Genomic DNA, 18,965 nt, shown 5'->3' with positions numbered 1-18,965 from the left:
ACCTCTTTGCAGATCTTCTCCAAGTCATTAAGGTTTCGAGGCTGACGTTTGGCCACTCGAACCTTCAGCTCCTGTAGTAGTTTCTGCCAATTTTGTGAAAAATCACTCAACATCTTTGGGATTTTGATTTCAGAAGAATAGACTTTATTATCATACAATAAAGCCGAGTTGCCTGCAGTACAACTAAAGCATCTCTGGGTATTGGTTCACTTAAATACAGTCCTCTAACAAGTTGGGGCTATTCCTATGCTTTAACCCTGGTCAGATTATTTTGAGAAGTGGACAGGAGACACCTGCCTCACCATATATTTTCTCAGCAGTCATGAGAGCACATATATGAGGCTATTCCTGTTCCTGCACATACCTTCAAATAGTCACACATATGTTGAGCACACATTCTATCATGACCACAGGCCTTTACACACACACAGTAAACTGCATGTTGCCCGTCAGAAATAACTGTGGTACAAATCAACAATGTTTACATTGATTGCACCTGATTAATGTATACTTAACTTGATAAAAATATACTACACTAGACTGGCTAGGCCACTCCAGGACCTTAATGTGCTTCTTCTTGAGCCACTCCCTTGTTGCCTTGGCCGTGTGTTTTGGGTCATTGTCATGCTGGAATACCCATCCATGACCCATTTTCAATGCCCTGGCTGAGGGAAGGAGGTTCTCACCCAAGATTTGATGGTACATGGCCCCGTCCATCATCCCTTTGATGCGGTGAAGTTGAAAAACACCCACAAAGCATAATGTTTCCACCTCCATGTTTGATGGTGGGGATGGTGTTCTTGGGGTCATAGGCAGCATTCTTCCTCCTCCAAACACGGCGAGTTGAGTTGATGCCAAAGAGCTTGAATTTGGTCTCATCTGACCACAACACTTTCACCCAGTTCTCCTCTGAATCATTCAGATGTTCATTGGCAAACTTCAGAAGGGCCTGTACATGTACTTGCTTGAGCAGGGGGACCTTGCGGGCGCTGCAGGATTTCAGTCCTTCGCAGCGTAGTGTGTTACCAATTGTTTTCTTGGTGTCTATGGTCCCAGCTGCCTTGAGATCATTGACAAGATCCTCCCGTGTAGTTCTGGGCTGATTCCTCACCATTCTCATGATCATTGCAACTCCACGTGGTGAGATCTTGCATGGAGCCCCAGACCGAGGGAGATTGACAGTTCTTTTGTGTTTCTTCCATTTGCAAATATTCGCACTAACTTTTGTCACCTTCTCACCAAACTGCTTGGCGATGGTCTTGTAGCCCATTCCAGCCTTGAGTAGATCTACAATCTTGTCCCTGACATCCTTGGACAGCTCTTTGGTCTTGGCCATGGTGGAGAGTTTGGAATCTGATTGATTGATTGCTTCTGTGAACAGGTGTCTTTTATACAGGTAACAAGCTGAGATTAGGAGCACTCCTTTTAAGGGTGTGTGCTCTTAATCTCAGCTCGTTACCTGTATAACAGACACCTGGGAGCCAGAAATCTCTGATTGAGAGGGGGTTGAATACTTATTTCCCTCATTAAAATGCAATTCAATTTATAACATTTTTGATGTGCGTTTTTCTGGATTTTTTTGTTTTTCTGTCTCTCACTGTTCAAATTAACCTACCATTAAAATTATAAACTGATCATTTCATTGTCAGTGGGCAAACTTACAAAATCAGCAGGGGATCAAATACTTTTTTCCCTCTCTGTATTTGCATATCTGTGGTCTGAATGTTGTCAAGAACCATTAGTTGAATTTTCTGCTATAGTGAATTTCAACACAAGTGGGAACTGGGTCATGCATTGTTAGGAAAATATTTAGCAATATGTTGTTCAGAGCCTGGTTGAAAATGGTCAATTCATAAGGGTACAACAGGGCTAAAGGCACCCCTTAAGGAAATTTTGCTTTCACAAAATGTATCAAGGTGATTTTTCAATTTTTATTGAAAATTGATGGAGCAACATAATTTGTGTGAAAAGAAATAATAAGCAAAAAAGGTTGGTGACTTGGGGTAAAAGGCCCCTAATGGGTTTAAAGAGAAATCATGTAGATACCGGGGCAAAAGTTAGAGGGCACAATTTGTCAACTAATGCAAATAACTTTGAGACAACAAGAAGCTTTTTTGAGTAACAAATTAAGATGATACTAACTCAAAATATCTACTTAAGAAAGTCAACTATTTCCTGTTAATTTCAAACACGTTTGGCATTTTATTACATTTCAATTATTCTGAAATTAATCATTGTAAACAAACTGATCTCTATTATGATTGGATATAACCATATTCATGTTTTTTCATAACAAATCTATTCCCCCCACTTCAGAAAAACAATGTGTTTTATGGGTCCATTAGCCCCTGCAACGGGGGGCTTTTTACCCCAAATGCTTTACTTTCACTTACAGCTATTGAAAATGTTTTTATTTAATGACCTTAAAACTGAAAAATGTTAAATAAGTATGTTGTCTCAAAATAAATGTGTTAATTTCAGGAATTTTCACTAGATACATAAATTTGCAACATTTAAAAAAATTATAAAATTCAATCAAACTGCCTAGAAAAATCAACCTTTATACACCACAAGCAAAGATCTCATTGAACAGGAACATTTTGCAGTGCATAGTGACAAACGGGTGTTTAGGAAAGTGTTGTAGTTATTGTTGCTATTTAGTGTTTTGGGAGAAAATAAAATAATTACCCCACAGCTTGGTGTGAAAAAAGGCAATATTCTGCACAAATAAATACACCCAAGTTCATAACACCTCCAATAGGATCAAACCATTGTTTGCACATTCAATCTCACATTATTAGTGTTTTACCTAATAGCTACAATATTGCCCGCATCCTTGGTATGACTATTACGACTTAATTCTTAAAAAAATATGAGATGGGATCAGTATTTCAAATTTCACATCAAATTTCTTATTTGGCATTACATCTTTTCTACTCAAATGCCTCCATCTGCTAAGACAGCATAGATGCCTCCTTCAATGCCTATGATATCCAACATTCTTGTGCATGTGTTTGGCAGTTCATTGAAAGCAAATAGTTAAGTCATTAAATAGTACAGTGGTTATCACTAACACTAACTTACATTTGTTCTAGATCATCAGACGTGGTATTCTGGTGCCATTGAAGCCAGACTGATATCAGCTTTATTCAGAGGTATCTTCATAAAAAAAAAATATATGAGCTGTGTGAAGTCTTCTTCGGGTGAGACGGGCAACAGAATGGAGTTTTGGTGTGGTTTGAGAGACAGCAGGGACATGTCCTGTCTCCAGCCCCAGAGCTTTATCAACCACGACAAAAACTTTTATTTTAAAAACAGAAGAAAACAATCGTACACTTACAAATAGTAGTAGTTTCTCAGTGAGGCACACAGCATCAGAGACAACAAAGTATGTACAGCAAATTGTCTGGTATGGAGGCCCAAACCTGCATAAATAATAAATAAATAAATGTAATAATAAAAAAAATAACTAAAGGAATAAATGTCTTGATAAAACAAATCTAATTATTTTTTTATTAAATTTATTCCTGAATTTATTATTGTATGACTTTATTCCTTTATTATTTTCTATATTTATTTTTAACTTTATTTTTTATTCTTTATAACTTTTAATTATTTATTCATTTATTTTGCATATTTTTTATCTTTGTGTTAATTTATTTTTTATATTTATTTATTCCCACATATATTTATTTCCATATTTATATATTCCCATATATATTTATTTATTAATACATGTATCATCTTTTCTGTGTGCAACATGTAAATGAGGGAGGTGGTCCTTGCGTAGCTCCAGTGCATCATTGGTTGAGAGCTCAATAGTACTTATTGGGAGCAGATGGACGTCCCACCTTAGCACCCTCTGACTCAGATATAGAATATGCAGGGAAACGTTTTGCAGAGAGTTTAACAATCCTACAGCTCTCCTAAAACATCAATAAGCACCTCTACTCTAAATGAAACATAGTCATTTGATGTGCGGTTATCGACTTCATTCGCAAGTTGCGCAACTCTCTAGATATATGTGAAGAGTCAGCTAAAGATTTTTTTAAAAAATAAAATTTTATTGCAGAACTTATAAATACATACATAAACGATCAGGGAAATGAAGCATGGTTGTATCTTTTACAATGGACAATCATAACAACAGAAATCAATAGTACTGATTTGCGGACATCAAAATATTAAGTTATATACACAGAATATAAAAAAGAAAAGTATGAAGGTTAAATCATATCATTTATGAAACTTGCTCATTTTGTGGATTTGTTGAAGAAACAGCTCCCCATTTATTTTGTGATTGTAGTATAACCAATAAATCTTGGATTGACTTAAGCTCTTATGTTTTTAGCCCCACAAATAGCTTTAGTTTACACGATATGGCTATGACCTAACGTCACATCAAAACAAGTCAAGAGTAATCGAGCACACGCTTCAATCTACAATAAACCAATGGTGAGCAGGACCCGCCCACATCATTATCATACAAGAGACAGAAATGTAAGAATAAATACAAAAATAAATAAATGTGGGAATATTTAAATACAGAAATAAATACATGTGGAAATAAATACATATAAAAATAAATGAATGCATAAATAAATAATTATTAAAAAACAAATGAAAGAATAAAAATGTTTTAAAGAATAAAAATAAAAAGAGAAAATAATAAATAAAGGAAAAAAGTCATACAAAAATAAATTCAGGAATAACTTTCATTAAAAACTAATTATATTTGATTTATCAAGACATTTATTCCTTTATTTTCTTATTACATTTATTTATTATTTTTGCATGTTTTGTCCTCCATAGTCTGGGGCTGGTTAAAAGAATTCTCATATTTAGTGCGCATGCGCACACACGCACACGAACACAGTCCCATTTCATTTCTTTTTAGCCTTTACCCATTGCAAGTTCAGTAGAACTTCAGTTGATACTATTGTTAAAAGCTGCACTCAGGAACTTTTGTCTTTGTGTCATCTTGGACTAACACTGACACCTAGCGGCTTGGCTGCAGCATCATTAAAAATCAATAGTTTTCAGATACAGATACCATTGTAGAAATTCACTTTTCACAATCAGCCATGATAATTTAATCCAATAGTGAAAGTGTCCAATAACAAGACGGTTACTGAGATTAAACCAGTAGTATTCAGCTGGTCATGTGATTTTAAAATGGCAGCCCCCCATGAGGGCAACCCTGCCCCATGTAGAATTAAACAGCTTTTAAGGTTACTGATATGACTAAACTCTTCATCTCACATGAGTACATTTGTTTCAAAATTTGTTAATTTCTTTAGGAGTAACATTTTAATAGGAAAAATTACTGAGTGCACTTTTAAATGTTACATATTGATTAATAATAACTCTTAGAAATGTTCTTACCTCTGTGCTAATGTAAGCATTTTTAATTGCCTTTACAATATAGACTAAATTTGCACCTTAAAGATGGTGCTCAGACTTCCTTAATAAGACGGAGTCATTATCATCACCCATCCAAGAAATTTGCAACGGTCCTTTATGGTGCATATGAAAAGTCACTTATCTGTCACAATTTTATTAAAAGCCTGAAGAGCCAGTATCGGTATTTTAAGAAGAGTATTCAAGAGTTTTAGATTGTTAAGGATAACAGAAGTGTACAAACCCAAATTTTAAAAGTGTTCTTAATCTGCCTAATTTCTTTTAGCCCTTTAGGAGCTGTACTAGTCTGGGTGGCTATGTGTGACGAAGAAGAGGGCGTGGCTGGGCCGTGACAATGCGCATCCCTCCTCCCTCCCTCCCTAACCATTCAAGGTCATACAAGGAGGAGGCGGGAACAGGCTGAAGAGTCAATGTAAAATCGAATGGTATAAATAAACATAAAGCAACATAGAACATAAAACATGCAGCGCAGCTGCGTGAGTCTCTCTCTCTCTCTCTCTCTCTCTCTCTCTCTCTCTCTCTCTCTCTCCCCCTCAACTGGCACCTCCGGCTCCCCTTTATCTCGATCTTCCACTGATCAGGTGGTTCAGCGCCCGCCATGCATCTTCAGGGCCCAACCACACCCTCCTCCTCCTCATCACAGTCTGTAATGCAAGAAACATTTTGTGGTTTTCAGAGTGAGAATGCAAAACAGACAGAAACCACTGCTCAGAGCTGAAGATACCCACACACACATAATAGACTCAAGAAACCTTATAATTTCCCTCTCCATCCAGCATCATGGAACAGAATGAAATATTGGACTACAACTGTCTGATTTCCTTTTTAGTGAATTCATTAACATTTGTGCGAACTGCCACGTGTATTTTTAGGAATATATTCAGCATTGCATTTTCAATGACCTGGTATGCTTCCAATGAGAAAGCAACAATGCTTGCAATTAATTATTGTATGATCATCAAAAATATACATTTATAAAAATGTGTTACTTTATTAACCAGCCACACACACACACACACACACACACACACACACACACACACACACACACACACACAAATTCAACATATACATTTACACAATTTCTCTGAAATTAGCAGATGCAGGTACATTTTTACATCTATATACATACAAAACATTGTAAGTGGACAATAAGCAGTCGCAGTGGAAACTGGAATGGCGTCTATAAAAAAGGCAATTTCTGAGTTTAGTGAAAATTATTACTTTGTGTGTTTTTGTAACCAAAACTGCACCTCTGTGCCCCTAATACAATTGAAAATGGCTTCATTGATGTCACCAATTGAATCATCAAGCACACTAGGGGCAACACACAGAGTCACTATCAATTCTTTCGCACCCACAAAAAAAGAGGTGGTCTGAAAATTGTTCACAGTAGGAAGGCGACAAGGCGTCATTTTGTGACCTATTGACAGAATTCAGTGATATGAAGCATCAAATCCTCTGTGATGCACCATTGATCCTCCTGACATCTACATAGCTCACTTAGTCTTGCTTTAAACTCTTTCTCCTCGTCTTTCTAGTGCAGCCTCTCTGGTTCTGTCTTTGGCCAGTCGAACGAGGTAACGGCCAGCATGCTGCAGGTCCCAGTTGTAGCGAGCCAGGATTTTTTGACATGCCTCACGAGAGCACTGATTCATGTAATACAGTTGGTCTGTCTTATAACGTAAAACAAAGACAAAAGAATGTCTAAAAGTAATGCAATGATTGAAATCAAAAGTGCCATAAACAACGTCAGCTTCACTTTCACAAGCCACTGAATAAGACGGCAAGCCAAAGACATGTCAGCCCACCCGAGGTCAGAAAATGTTAACTTGTTCAAATAAGACCGGCAGACAGCGTTCTCTGATTGGCTAAACAAGTGTGGGTTCTTCCCTTACTGTCTTATGATCATTAAATAGTCTAGGGCACAGACACAGGACACATATTTCAAGGTAGTAGGGTCATTTTATGCATGGCATTGCAAAAAATACATCTTTAAGGAGAATAAATTTGAGCGAACATTCTATATTACCTTTAGCTGTTGTTCAGCTCGTGTAGGATTCCAGTCATTGCGATGCAGAGCTCTCTGAACCTCTTCACTGGTCACTCCATGTACTGCCTCCTGAATCTGAAAAATTATCATTTGTCACATTACCAAACCGCATTAAAGAGCTGATTACCCTCCTGAAAAGACCAGTTTAGGCCAGCATACATTTCCATGCTGGTTTATGCTAGTTTGTTGTTAGTCTAGATTATGCACCAGCTGGTGAAGCTGATCAATCAAAGGCCCCGTTTACACAGGTTACCGGTTACGACGAGATTTGGAAGATCCGATCACAAGTGGACAAGCAAGACACATCACTGTTTACACCTGTGTGTTTTGATTTCATAGGAAGGGTCTCGAATTTCTTGATGAAATCCATTAGAGAAATCCCACCAGATTTCAGAAACACCAGAAATGTAAACAAGGTAACGCTTTAGATGACAGCCCGCAAATTACAGCGCAAGTACACTTTTTACAGCGTACCTTTTTGTAATAATAGTGTACCTATTAATTACTTACATGTAGGTATAAGGGAACAATATGCAAAGTTTGGGTAAAATGGGTTAACAACCTGAAAAATTACTAATAATTATAACGTTTAAAATTTGTTATATAGTTTTTTTTATAACTAAGGTGTAACTATTTTAATATTAGAATAAATACTGCTTCTGCTCCGCTCACATATTCTGGTCCAAACGTCATATTTGGGCAGCATAAAAGTAATCCACATGACTCCAGATAATCAATTAACGTCTTCTGAAGCAAATGGATAGGTTTGTGTAAGAAACAAATTGATAATTAAAAAGTTTTTAACTTTAAATTGTTGCTTCCTGGGCGCAGTATTTCTGTTGGAAATGACCTAACTCTCACGTGACGTTCATTTCTCTGTTGTAAACAAAGCGTGCGCTTCAGACATCTCGCATGAGTGCATGCACCATAGCGATTACGCCACGCAACGGTAACGTGATGCATCGACTGCTGGCAGGAATCCATTTTTAAAAGTTAATTAAGTTTTAATTATCTTTTTTTTTTTTTACACAAATGTACCGATTTGCTTCAGAAGACATTAATTGATTACTTTTATGCTGCCTAAATATGCCTTTTGGACAGTCAAACAGCCAGCAAACTGATGGCATCAGTTAACTTGGACAAACTGAGCTGGAATGGGCTTATAAAATTCTTCACTGGTTCTGCTGAAGAAGGAACGTCAAACCTTTAAGCCATCCCAGATGTGTAATTAGATTATGAGAGAATTTAGTTTTTTGGGTGAACTTTTAGGCATCGTCCCATTTGCAGGTAAAGCTACTGTAGTTAAAAGTCATAATGGGGACACCAACAACCAAAACATATTCTGGTGACCAATCTTTTCAGCATGGAAAAGTGAATGGGTTTTGCAAGTGAATAAGATTTCTATTCTGTTATATACGTTGATATTTATGCAAATCAGAATCATAAAGAATACTAAAGGTAAGAAGAAATCGGCATACCTGTGCTATGACCGCCTCCTTGTTAATTTGCGGTGGGTACCTCTCCTTAGCTTTCTCCCGCCCTCTTTCTTTCTCTTGTTCCCTCTCTCTCTCCTTCTCTTTCTCAAGGCCATTATCTAACTGAAGGCTTGACTGGGTAAATTGTGCCATTTTGGCAAGGTTGTTTGCAACGAAATACTTCTGCTGTGGTTGGTTTTGGAACTGTAGCTGTAGGTGTGAATGTGTTGGAAGGATCCAGGCACCAGTGAGTGGGTTTCCCGGTCTCCGATCATGGAAAGTCATCAGGGGTTTGGTGCATTTGTGCATGGGTCTGCGGTCATTGGTTCTTTGAGCTGCACTCCCACCAGCATGACATTTGTCCTGTGCACCACCAAGGGCGGACTCCAGACTCCTTGACATGCCTGAGCATAGAAAGACACAATGAGACACTGCTGATTAAACAAATCATAAAATATTTTTGTAGCCACTCATAACCTCTTTTCTAGTAAGTTCAGGTCTTGCTACTCATATGATTATGTTTTATACACTGTAAAAAATAAATTGTCAGGTAACCTAAAAAATGGGCTTCATGTAGTAACACCTAAATTAACTGGTTATATTCAAGTCTATTTAATCTATTTAAAATTGTATTTGTAGTTTATACTAACAAAAGTCATGTTTATTGCTTAGATCAAGTGAAAATGTATAATTTAGGTAACTTTTTACAGTATATCGTAGGTTCTAACCTGCCATTTTCTTCAGATTGGAGCCTTCCTGCTCTCTTGCTAATGGGATCCTCCAACTTCCGTGGCTGAAAAATTACACAAGATGCACACATTTACAACGTTACTATAAGGAAATAATTTATGCAAAAATGTGATGCCACTTTAAAACAACTAGAAATGAGTCCTGTATTTAGTTATAACATTTAATTCCATTATATCATACATTTAAGACATTTTACTATAATTTAAGACAATAATTTAAGGCCTTAATATAAAAAAAAAGCTTAAAGTAATTTATTCACTCTCATGTCATCCCAGATGTGTATGACTTGATTTTTAGAATATCTCAGATCTGTTGGTCCATCCAATGCAAGTGAATGGTAGTCAGAACTTTGAAGCTCCAAAAAGCACATACAGGCAGCTAAAAAGTAATCAATATGACTCCAGTGGTTTAACATGTGTATTCAGAAGCAATTTGATAGATGTGGGTGAGAAACAGATACATATTTAAGTCCTTTTTAATTCTCCTCATTCCCAAGTAGGTGGAGATATGCATGAAGAAACAAAACAAAGAATGTGAAAGTAAAAATTAAATTGGAGATTTATAGTAAAAAAGGATTTAAATATTTATTTGTTTCTCACCCACACCTATCATATTGCTTTTGAATACATGGATTTAACCACTGGAGATGTAATTCAGCATTCACTTGCATTCAATAACCCACAGAGCTGAGAAATTATTATAAAAATCTCTGTTTGTGTGCTGCAGAAGAAATAAAGTTATACACATCTGGATGACATGAGGGTGAGTCAGTGTTGAGAGAATTTTCATTTTTGTGTGAACTGACCCTTTAAGACTTGCAGAAACTGATTTTTTAATTTAGCAGACAATTAGTTCAGCTGTGTCACTATGTAGCGTGTGAATGTACTGTATTTGTATTGCCTTTTCCTTTTTTTATCAGACGGTGGTTATCTTTTAAAGCCATCCAAAGTTAGGCACAACTGTCTGGGACATATTAGCATTTATAATACATGTACAGTGTTCGTCTGCTTTCTGACTACCCTTGAATGTGGTTTGAGTGATAACGTTTACACCTGTATTTACTGCTATCCACTTGTTGTTGGATCAACCGCGGTGTAACAGGTGTAAACGAGGCCTATAACTTCATTTCAATATGTCACTCACTCATCTATTCCTTCTGGGGTCCACCTGCTCCGTCCTGGGTCAGTGTCTCCATGACCAGTGTGCATCAGACTACCTCTAAGGGGGGGGGAGATCAGTGTAGGACCAGGACGAGGACCAGGACATGTCACCATACCTACTGCTGTAAGAGAGGGGGCCGCCAACGCAGGGGGGAACCAGGCAACATTTAGAGTTCTCTGGTTTTGCCCCTTCCACTCAGTCATCTCCAGCCTATGACAGGAGAAGAGCACAGAAATCAAAAGACAGTCCATTTTGTAGAGTCTGAGGTCAATCACAAAGCACTATTTAGCTTCCCTGTTTTACTTTACTTCCTTTAAACTATGGCTTAGCAGCATTCCATTCAAAGGGTGCAGGTTAATAGTTACCCACTTTATTTTATCCTTTTATCTTTCTTGCCTCCCTCCCCCCCATCTTACCCATGGTCTATTACAGTCACTAGATCATTCGCCTGCAGTGAGAGTTTTCTGGGCTCTGTGAAGTCTTTCACTGCACAAACCTCCATAGGCTGTGCCTGAAAAACAAGTTAAAAAGAAGGTACACTTAAGAAGAAGAAATGGGGTGGAAAATAGATCTAATATGTGTATCATGTTCATGTTTGCAGTTCATATGTTTTTAGTAAATTCACAATCAACACACTGTACTAGAAACATTTTGGCAGAGGTGGGAGTAAGTCACACATGAGTCAAGTCTTAACCATCAAGTCTCGAGTCAAGTCTCAAGTCTTTACCATCAAGTCTCGAGTCAAGTCTCAAGTCTTAACCATCAAGTCTCGAGTCAAGTCTCAAGTCCAATGCAGACAAATCAAGCAAGTCAAGTCAGTGACTCACATCAAGCAAATCAATTCAAGTTGCTTGTTCTCAAGTCAAAGTCAAGACTTAATTTCTTCATTTAGTCAAGAAAAAAGTCCTTAAATTTGTGACTCGAGTCAGACTTGAGTCAAGTCATGTAATTCCAGTCCCCCACCTCTGGTGGGTGGTTCTCAGCCAGAGTGACAAATCTGAAACACTAACCTCTGCTACCATGGTGGTAAGCTGTGAGAAGGTTGGTCGGTCAGTAGAATTGTAGGCCCAACATTTACGCATCACAGAATACAACTCTTGTGGACAGTCTGGAGGCCTCCCCAACCGTTCACCCCGCTCTACATGATACAAGATCTATACAAGACACAACCCACATCATTTAGTCCTTAGTACAGACAGTGGTGGAAACAGAACATTAGCATGTCATTGTAGATCATTTGATGCTATTTTTAATTAGTTAAATTTCACATCTTAATTCTCACTATTGACATGGAACATTTAGCATAGGTGGCTAACCTGTCTGCCAGAGAGCCCCAGCCAGGGCTCCTTACAATAAGTGAACATTTCCCACAACGTGACACCAAACATCCAGACATCTGAGGCATGAGAGAAAGAGCCTACACATAAACACTCAGGAGCACACCTACACAGAGGAAAGAGAGGCTGAAATGAATACCTCAGCCCACAAAATACCACATTTATGCAGTTAATGGTGACAAAAACTCATTGTTTCTATTAATCTGTTTCTACAAAAAAAAATGCTTTTTATGGCACTTCTATCCAGTCTCTCACCATGCAAAGGGGATGCGTCCGCGTGCCGTCATGACGTAGCGGTCCCTGTCCTGATCCAAGCTTTTCATCAATCCAAAGTCTCCGATCTTCACTTGCTCTCTAGCAGCCAAGAGCACATTCCGTGCCGCAAGGTCTCTGTGGATGAAGTGCCTGGACTCTAAATACTCCATACCTGCAGCAATCTGTGTGCTGAAGAGCCAGAGACGGGAAAGAGGATATGCTCCATGACGTAGGCGTAGCGTGTCGTATAAAGAACCGAAAGGAGCCAGCTCTGTTATCTGATAAACAAACATGAAATAGTTATTACGTCATCTGTCATTACCAAGCATTACCAGCTCTGCAACTTTCTCTACATCTTTAAACAATATCACTGCATTAATAATCTATTTCACCCCATTTGTTACATTTTAAAAACGAATTGCTAGAATTCAAAAGCAGTTATGCAATAAATTATTTTGAGGCTAAACAATAAAGCAGTAAAACAGACTACTGTGATTGCAGTGTATGCACAAAGTACAATACAGTGAAAAAGTCTGTTTTTTTCTAGCAATGTTATGACATATTTCAAAATAAATCTGGAACTGAAACAAAGGTCTTCCCCTATGGTTTTATAAAGTTCTAGTAAATAGGGTGTGGAAAGGTAATGAGTTGTTTATACATAAATGCATACAGAAGCAAAGAATCTGATTCAGGTACATTAGTAAAGAATAGAATTTTAAGATCACCATTTTAAGTGGTTGAGTAAGGACAACACCATAGAGATGTATAATGTTGGGATGATCCAGAGACTGCATGGTCGTCACTTCCTGGAGGAAATCAGTCACTATGTCTACCTGCCTGGATGTGCCACCTCTCAAGGTTTTCACTGCTACTGGCAGCTTAAAAGTGGAAAACGATTAAATAGTTAGTTATGATTAAGCATGCTACTCATGTTTGGTGTGTAGTTAAAAATCTAGTAAATACCTGTAACATACTAAAGCAAACATTCAAGGTAATGTTTATTGTTTGAACCCCAATGCAATGTTTAAAGGTCACTAAACTGGTATTACTTTCTATTCTCTGTGGAACACAAAAGGAGATGTATGGGAGAATGTTACAGTCACAATTCACTTTCATTGAATAGGAAATAAATGCAGTGAAAGTGAATGGTGACTGAGGCAATCAATTTGCTCAACTTCCTTTGGAATTGTTTGCTGTAGTATGCTGAAAATCCAAATGCTTTTTCCTTGGAATACCAGAATGGTGGCAATATCAAATATTCAAGAAACACTAGCATCAATTTACTCTTTATTTTGTCTATTTTTGTAAAAAGTAAAAAAAATGTAACTTCTTGAAATCAGGAACAAATACCAGGAACATTAAATACTTAACAGAGTACTACTAACTGAAAGGAGGATAGTTCTAGGAAGTTATTTCATTTCAGAACCTCAGATTTCCTGTGATGGAGCATTTGGTCACTCAAGACATAACCAACTCACCACTCGTCCAGTTGGCGTGTGCCATTCTGCTTTCCTAACGACCCCAAAGGAGCCTGAGCCCAGCCTCTCCCCCAAGATCAGTTCACTGTCCTGGATAAGGTAGGTGAGAGCACGCCCTGTGTCCGGCCCCTGGCTGGGTCCAACAGCATTTAACTGATCACTTCCCTCTGGAGTTCGACCATTGAAGACCTATCAGAATATAGCCAGTAATGATCAACAGACCAGGTTGGCTTGAATATTAAGATAATTAATAGACAGAGAGGGTCTGTTAAGTTGAAATACTCTACCTTGGTCACCCATGACCATGGTCGCATGTTGGTTTTAAAACGTTTGACAGCTTCCCATAATCGTTGCTGTCCTGTAAAAAACAATAATCTCATCAGAACTGAAGGAACAATAATCACAAAACTAAAAAGATGATTCAAACAAACAATGAACTAATACACTAACACAAACCACATTATGTAAAGGTACTAATGATATCAGAATCATCATTTTCACCACTGTAAGGATATGTTGGAGTTTGGAATTTGTCTGCTCAAGTAAAAATAGCCATCTAAAACAAATGACATGATGATAAAATAGTAAAATGCTTTACAAGACAAACCTGGTCTACTAATGCCAATATATTCAAGATCTGCTTCTTTAACATAGTTCAGGTGCTCAATACGTGTCACGTGGAGTCTGTCGCGCATCTTTATGTAGAATCTCTCCAGCTGCACTTCAGCAAGGAGCTGGTACAGCCACTGAGTGTCACGATCCATCATTATTACACTGTCATACAGCAACCCTGCACCTGTTGGTCAAATAGATCAATAAGATATATACTTGCATAGAGGAAGAAATTACAAAAAACGGTTTCCCAAGAAACTTGTAATTAGGGATGAGCATGAATACTCGATTAATCGAGTACTTGTATAGCTTTTAATATTCAGCTAATAAAAACACTACTTGGATATTGCAATTACATTTTCCTTTGTGTCATAGACAACAATGAAACTGCTTCTCCCACCTAAATGTTAATGTTACAACTCAATCAGGGTCAGAAATGAACTTCCTGTTTTATAATATTATGCCCCCTTATTCTTACATTTTGTCAATTTCTGTGGCATTTTTGCCCGGAGACCCCATTAATTTCCAACCCTGAACTCAACGCATAGGTTAGTGGCACTGTGGATGCATGACGTTGTTATAGGAATAATTCACTCACAAAGAGCATTAAAATGATTTAAAGTGATTATTTCGCTTCAGAATATATTCACTTCTATGTGTGAGTGCAAATGTTTTTTGTCATTTATAAATCTAGATCTTTTCATAAGAACAAATTCTTCAAAGGTTGAACATAAATTCTACATTTCAAGTAATTGATTACTTGTTTGTGTGTGTGTGTTGTGTGTGTGTGTGTGTGTGTGTGTGTGTGTGTGTGTGTGTGTGTGTGTGTGTGTGTGTGTGTGTGTGTGTGTTAGAGTACTACAAAATGAGTACTCAAAATGCCCATGCCTACTAGTAATTTGGTCCTTACATATTTTAAATGTATTTAAATTCTGAATAGACATTTTGTTGTTCCTTACAATAAGAGGCCTCATTGGGTTGCTATGGATGCCTGCAGGGAATTTGCTGAGAAGTCAGAGGGCAATCAAACAAACAAGAGGGAGCTGAGAGCTGTGTATTCCTCTTAAAGCACACGCTACCATAAATAAACAGTTCCCACACAAATATTGTTACACATAATGTAAAATATTCAATAAAACAGTGTTTTTCAATTAAGTTTTTTTTATTATTATTTCACAGTGCCCACAATAACTAAAAATGAATTCCTTTTAGACAAGAAAACAGGCAAGAAGAAGAAAAAGAAAACAAGAGAAGAAAGTGGGAAAAGAATATACTAGTCATACCCTGCATGTTAACAAAAAGAGGTGCAAAATTGAGGAAGCAGTGGATATAATAAACCAAACAAAACACTTTTTTCAGTGAGTTGATGAGTTCAGAGAAATGTTGCCAACTAATACTTCTGGAATGTGTGTAAAGGAGAATGATTAACCTGCTCAGCACAATCAAACTCATAAAGCAATTACGGTATGTTATGAATGACTGTGGCAGCACTGAATACCTCTCTAAAATATCAAAACATGTTTGTGTTGGCCAGGAAATACCATTATAACAGATTCATAGCTTGAGAAAAGTTTGAAAAGCAGTGTTGAGGAGATATTCAATGAGTAGGATCAAACCAAAAATGTAATTATTTTTGTCTGTCTAGTACTTCACATACCTAAACATACCAGAAACTCCCAATGAATCGGTATCAGCATGTGTACAGGGGGACTGAGCAACTAGGGTAATCCCATGTTTAAAGAACCATGACAACAAAAAGGCCTACAAAGTGTAGACACATTACCTTTAGTGAATAATCAGCCAGACCTCAAACTATGGTGGCTAGTCTGAGCAGGTAACTCAAAATAGTGTTCTCCAAAACTACACATGCAAAGTCCACAACCCGGATGACAAGAAAAGAGACCCGTTTGAAACTTCAAGCTCCACAGTTTAGTTTACAGGGTCTGTAAACCAAGTCCTAAACTAGTCCTATAGATCTACTGTGTTACTGCACTCATTGAACATGAAAAAAAACTAACCGGAATATCACGTGAGGATGGTAAGAGATAGATTGTTCAAATAGAGTATCATTTATATTCAGGTCTGTACTGTATCTCACAAGCTAGTTTGTTTGAAAAGCAGTGCTCAGTTTTTTCTGTTTGCAATGGATACATGGCTCTTACAGCATTCTGGTAATCAAAGACATTAAAAACCTTTTTGAAAGTCTTAAAGGCACAATGTGGTGCAACTGTGGCTCATTATTAAAGGAATATTTCACCCCATAATTATAATTCACTCATCATTTACATCATAATAAACTCAGTTGACTTTCTGTCTAACGCAGAACACAAACAAAGATATTTGAATGGAGATAAGATGTCTGTTTGTCCATAGTACTGTGCACGTGAATGTTGAACACAATTTCAAGCTCCAAAAAGTACATAAAGGCAGCATAAATGTAACCCATAAAACTCCAGCGGTTTAATCCATGTCTTCTGAAGTGATAAATCAATTGTGGGTGAGAACAGACCAAAACAAAACTCCTTTTTCACTGTACATCTTGACATCAGTGGTCTCTTTGACGATCATGATTTCAAGCTCAATTACACTTCCTAGCACCATCTAGCACTCTACACATGCATCCAGGAAATGTCACCGAGATTGAAAGCATGATCAGGCCTAGAGACTGCAATGTCAAGATGTACTGTAGTGAAAAAGGAGTTATATTTTGGTCTGTTCTCACCCAAATCCGATCCGATTGCTTTAGAAGACATGGATTAATCCACTGGAGTCAAATGGGTTACCTTTCGGTTGCATTTTTGTGCTTTTTAGAGCTTGACATTTTGGTAAACATTCACATGGAATAAACAGATCTCCATTAAAATAACTTAGTTTGGGTTCCACAGAAATAAAAAAAAGTTGCACGAGTTTGAGATGACATAATGGTGAGTAAATGATGATAGAATTATCATTTTTGAGTTAACTTCATTTAATTGTTATGTAGAAATGACACTCAGTGTTATTAAACATGCAACTTATATTTATAAAGTATATACTGTATGTAAATTTCACAAAAATAAAGATAGTCCTACTAGCAAGCTAGATCACATGAGTGATCTGAGCTAATATGATTGAATGAAACCCATGATGAAACTACCCTGGGCTTGTGATGAGTACAAAAACACGATATAAAGATCCTTTTACAGTCCCTAACATAATACAGAATAATGAATATAACTGACACGAAAGGAAGCCTTTCGTTCACGAAACACTACTCATCATCTTGGTTACACTTGTATTATAAGTCAGCCATGACAGAAGATAAGGTTTGATAATTGTGCACAGGTATGAGTTAAAAGCATTAAGACGAAGCGGAAATGACAAATAATATCATGGCAAATCGTTAGTTTTGACCAACCAGCTCTTTTGTTTCGATTCTATTACTCTTTGAATAAAACGTGAATTGTTTTAGGATAAACACTTTTAACTCGACTGGGCTTTGCAGAATAGCCTGGCTATTTGTAGTAAATGTCCAAACAAAAGCTTATACTTACAAATCAACGATCGACGTTTTTCCTCGGTGTCGAGTCACTTTTTGAAGATTGCACACAAAAGACGCTCCAGGTATAAGATGTCAATTATAAGTCCATTGTCAGTGATGTCAAACTTTCCCGTTAAAACATCCAATCTAATTTGCATTTACCTCACTCTCTGTCAGTCGTCTGTGGTTTATAATTTTACATGAACATGTATTAATAGAGAGAGTCTGACTTCTTTAATGATTTTATACCCTTGGTTCGGACTGACGGAACTCACTTCCTCCGCCTCCTGCAATTCTCCGCCCTTAAGCACCAATACTTCCCTCTCTCCACCTGCTGGATTGATGCCCTCTATTACTGGATATATAACTAACTAATGATCTTGCTATCCTGTCTTTTCACATCTGATTGTCATGTAGATTTCCATGCAATTTAATTTAGTTGATAATCCCTCTTTTCCATTTTATTAAGTTGTACTCACAATGTTATGCATAGGCCCCCATTGGGCACTGCATTCTTTATTCACCATCATAATGATAAAATATGATATTAATACATACTTCTAAATGAAAATTAACTACACTTAAAAATACTTATTAAATGTGTGTTCCACAGAAGGCATGTATTTACATAATTTACTCTGTATACACATTCTTTGATGTGTTGGCAATTCAAGGATGTAAACAATTGTTTAATGACTATTTAAAATAAATGGGTGTGAAAGGAAACGTGACATTCTTGTATTAGTCCGTTCAGTATAAAGGAACTCATATAAAAGGAACGCATCATAAGAAGCACTAGAAACAGTGTTTTTCCCCTGTGCCTCTTAGTCATACCTCTCTTATCCTGTCTTTCCAGTTTGACTGTACAGAGTGTTTTTCTGAGTTACCGTAGACTTTGTCAAT

General features: G+C 37.2%; 1 protein-coding gene across 2 annotated transcripts; it reads right to left on the bottom strand.

Moving 5' to 3' along the window:
- Window positions 1-4,070: 4,070 nt before the first annotated feature.
- On the bottom strand, window positions 4,071-18,305 carry tnk1 (tyrosine kinase, non-receptor, 1). 2 transcript variants are annotated; one of them, XM_052106602.1, is made up of 14 exons: window positions 18,076-18,304; window positions 14,538-14,726; window positions 14,218-14,288; window positions 13,931-14,119; window positions 13,178-13,330; window positions 12,453-12,730; window positions 12,177-12,303; window positions 11,871-12,014; window positions 11,277-11,371; window positions 10,843-11,070; window positions 9,678-9,742; window positions 8,953-9,353; window positions 7,454-7,549; window positions 4,071-6,065 (listed from the first exon to the last, which is right to left on the bottom strand). In XM_052106602.1, exons 2-14 carry the CDS (start codon window positions 14,695-14,697, stop codon window positions 5,979-5,981), a joined length of 2,094 nt encoding a protein of 697 aa, XP_051962562.1. In that variant the 5' UTR covers window positions 14,698-14,726; window positions 18,076-18,304; the 3' UTR covers window positions 4,071-5,978. The 2 variants fall into 2 exon arrangements, with proteins under 2 accessions (XP_051962562.1, XP_051962511.1); XM_052106551.1 differs by lacking the exon at window positions 4,071-6,065 and adding an exon at window positions 6,090-7,097 and having other exon boundaries at window positions 18,076-18,305.
- Window positions 18,306-18,965: the final 660 nt, after the last annotated feature.

This window comes from Xyrauchen texanus, chromosome 1 (genome assembly GCF_025860055.1).
Source record: "Xyrauchen texanus isolate HMW12.3.18 chromosome 1, RBS_HiC_50CHRs, whole genome shotgun sequence".
Classification (NCBI taxonomy): domain Eukaryota; kingdom Metazoa; phylum Chordata; class Actinopteri; order Cypriniformes; family Catostomidae; genus Xyrauchen; species Xyrauchen texanus.
The sequence above is the reverse complement of the archived record's forward strand: the minus strand, read 5'-3'. Positions and strand labels throughout refer to the sequence as shown.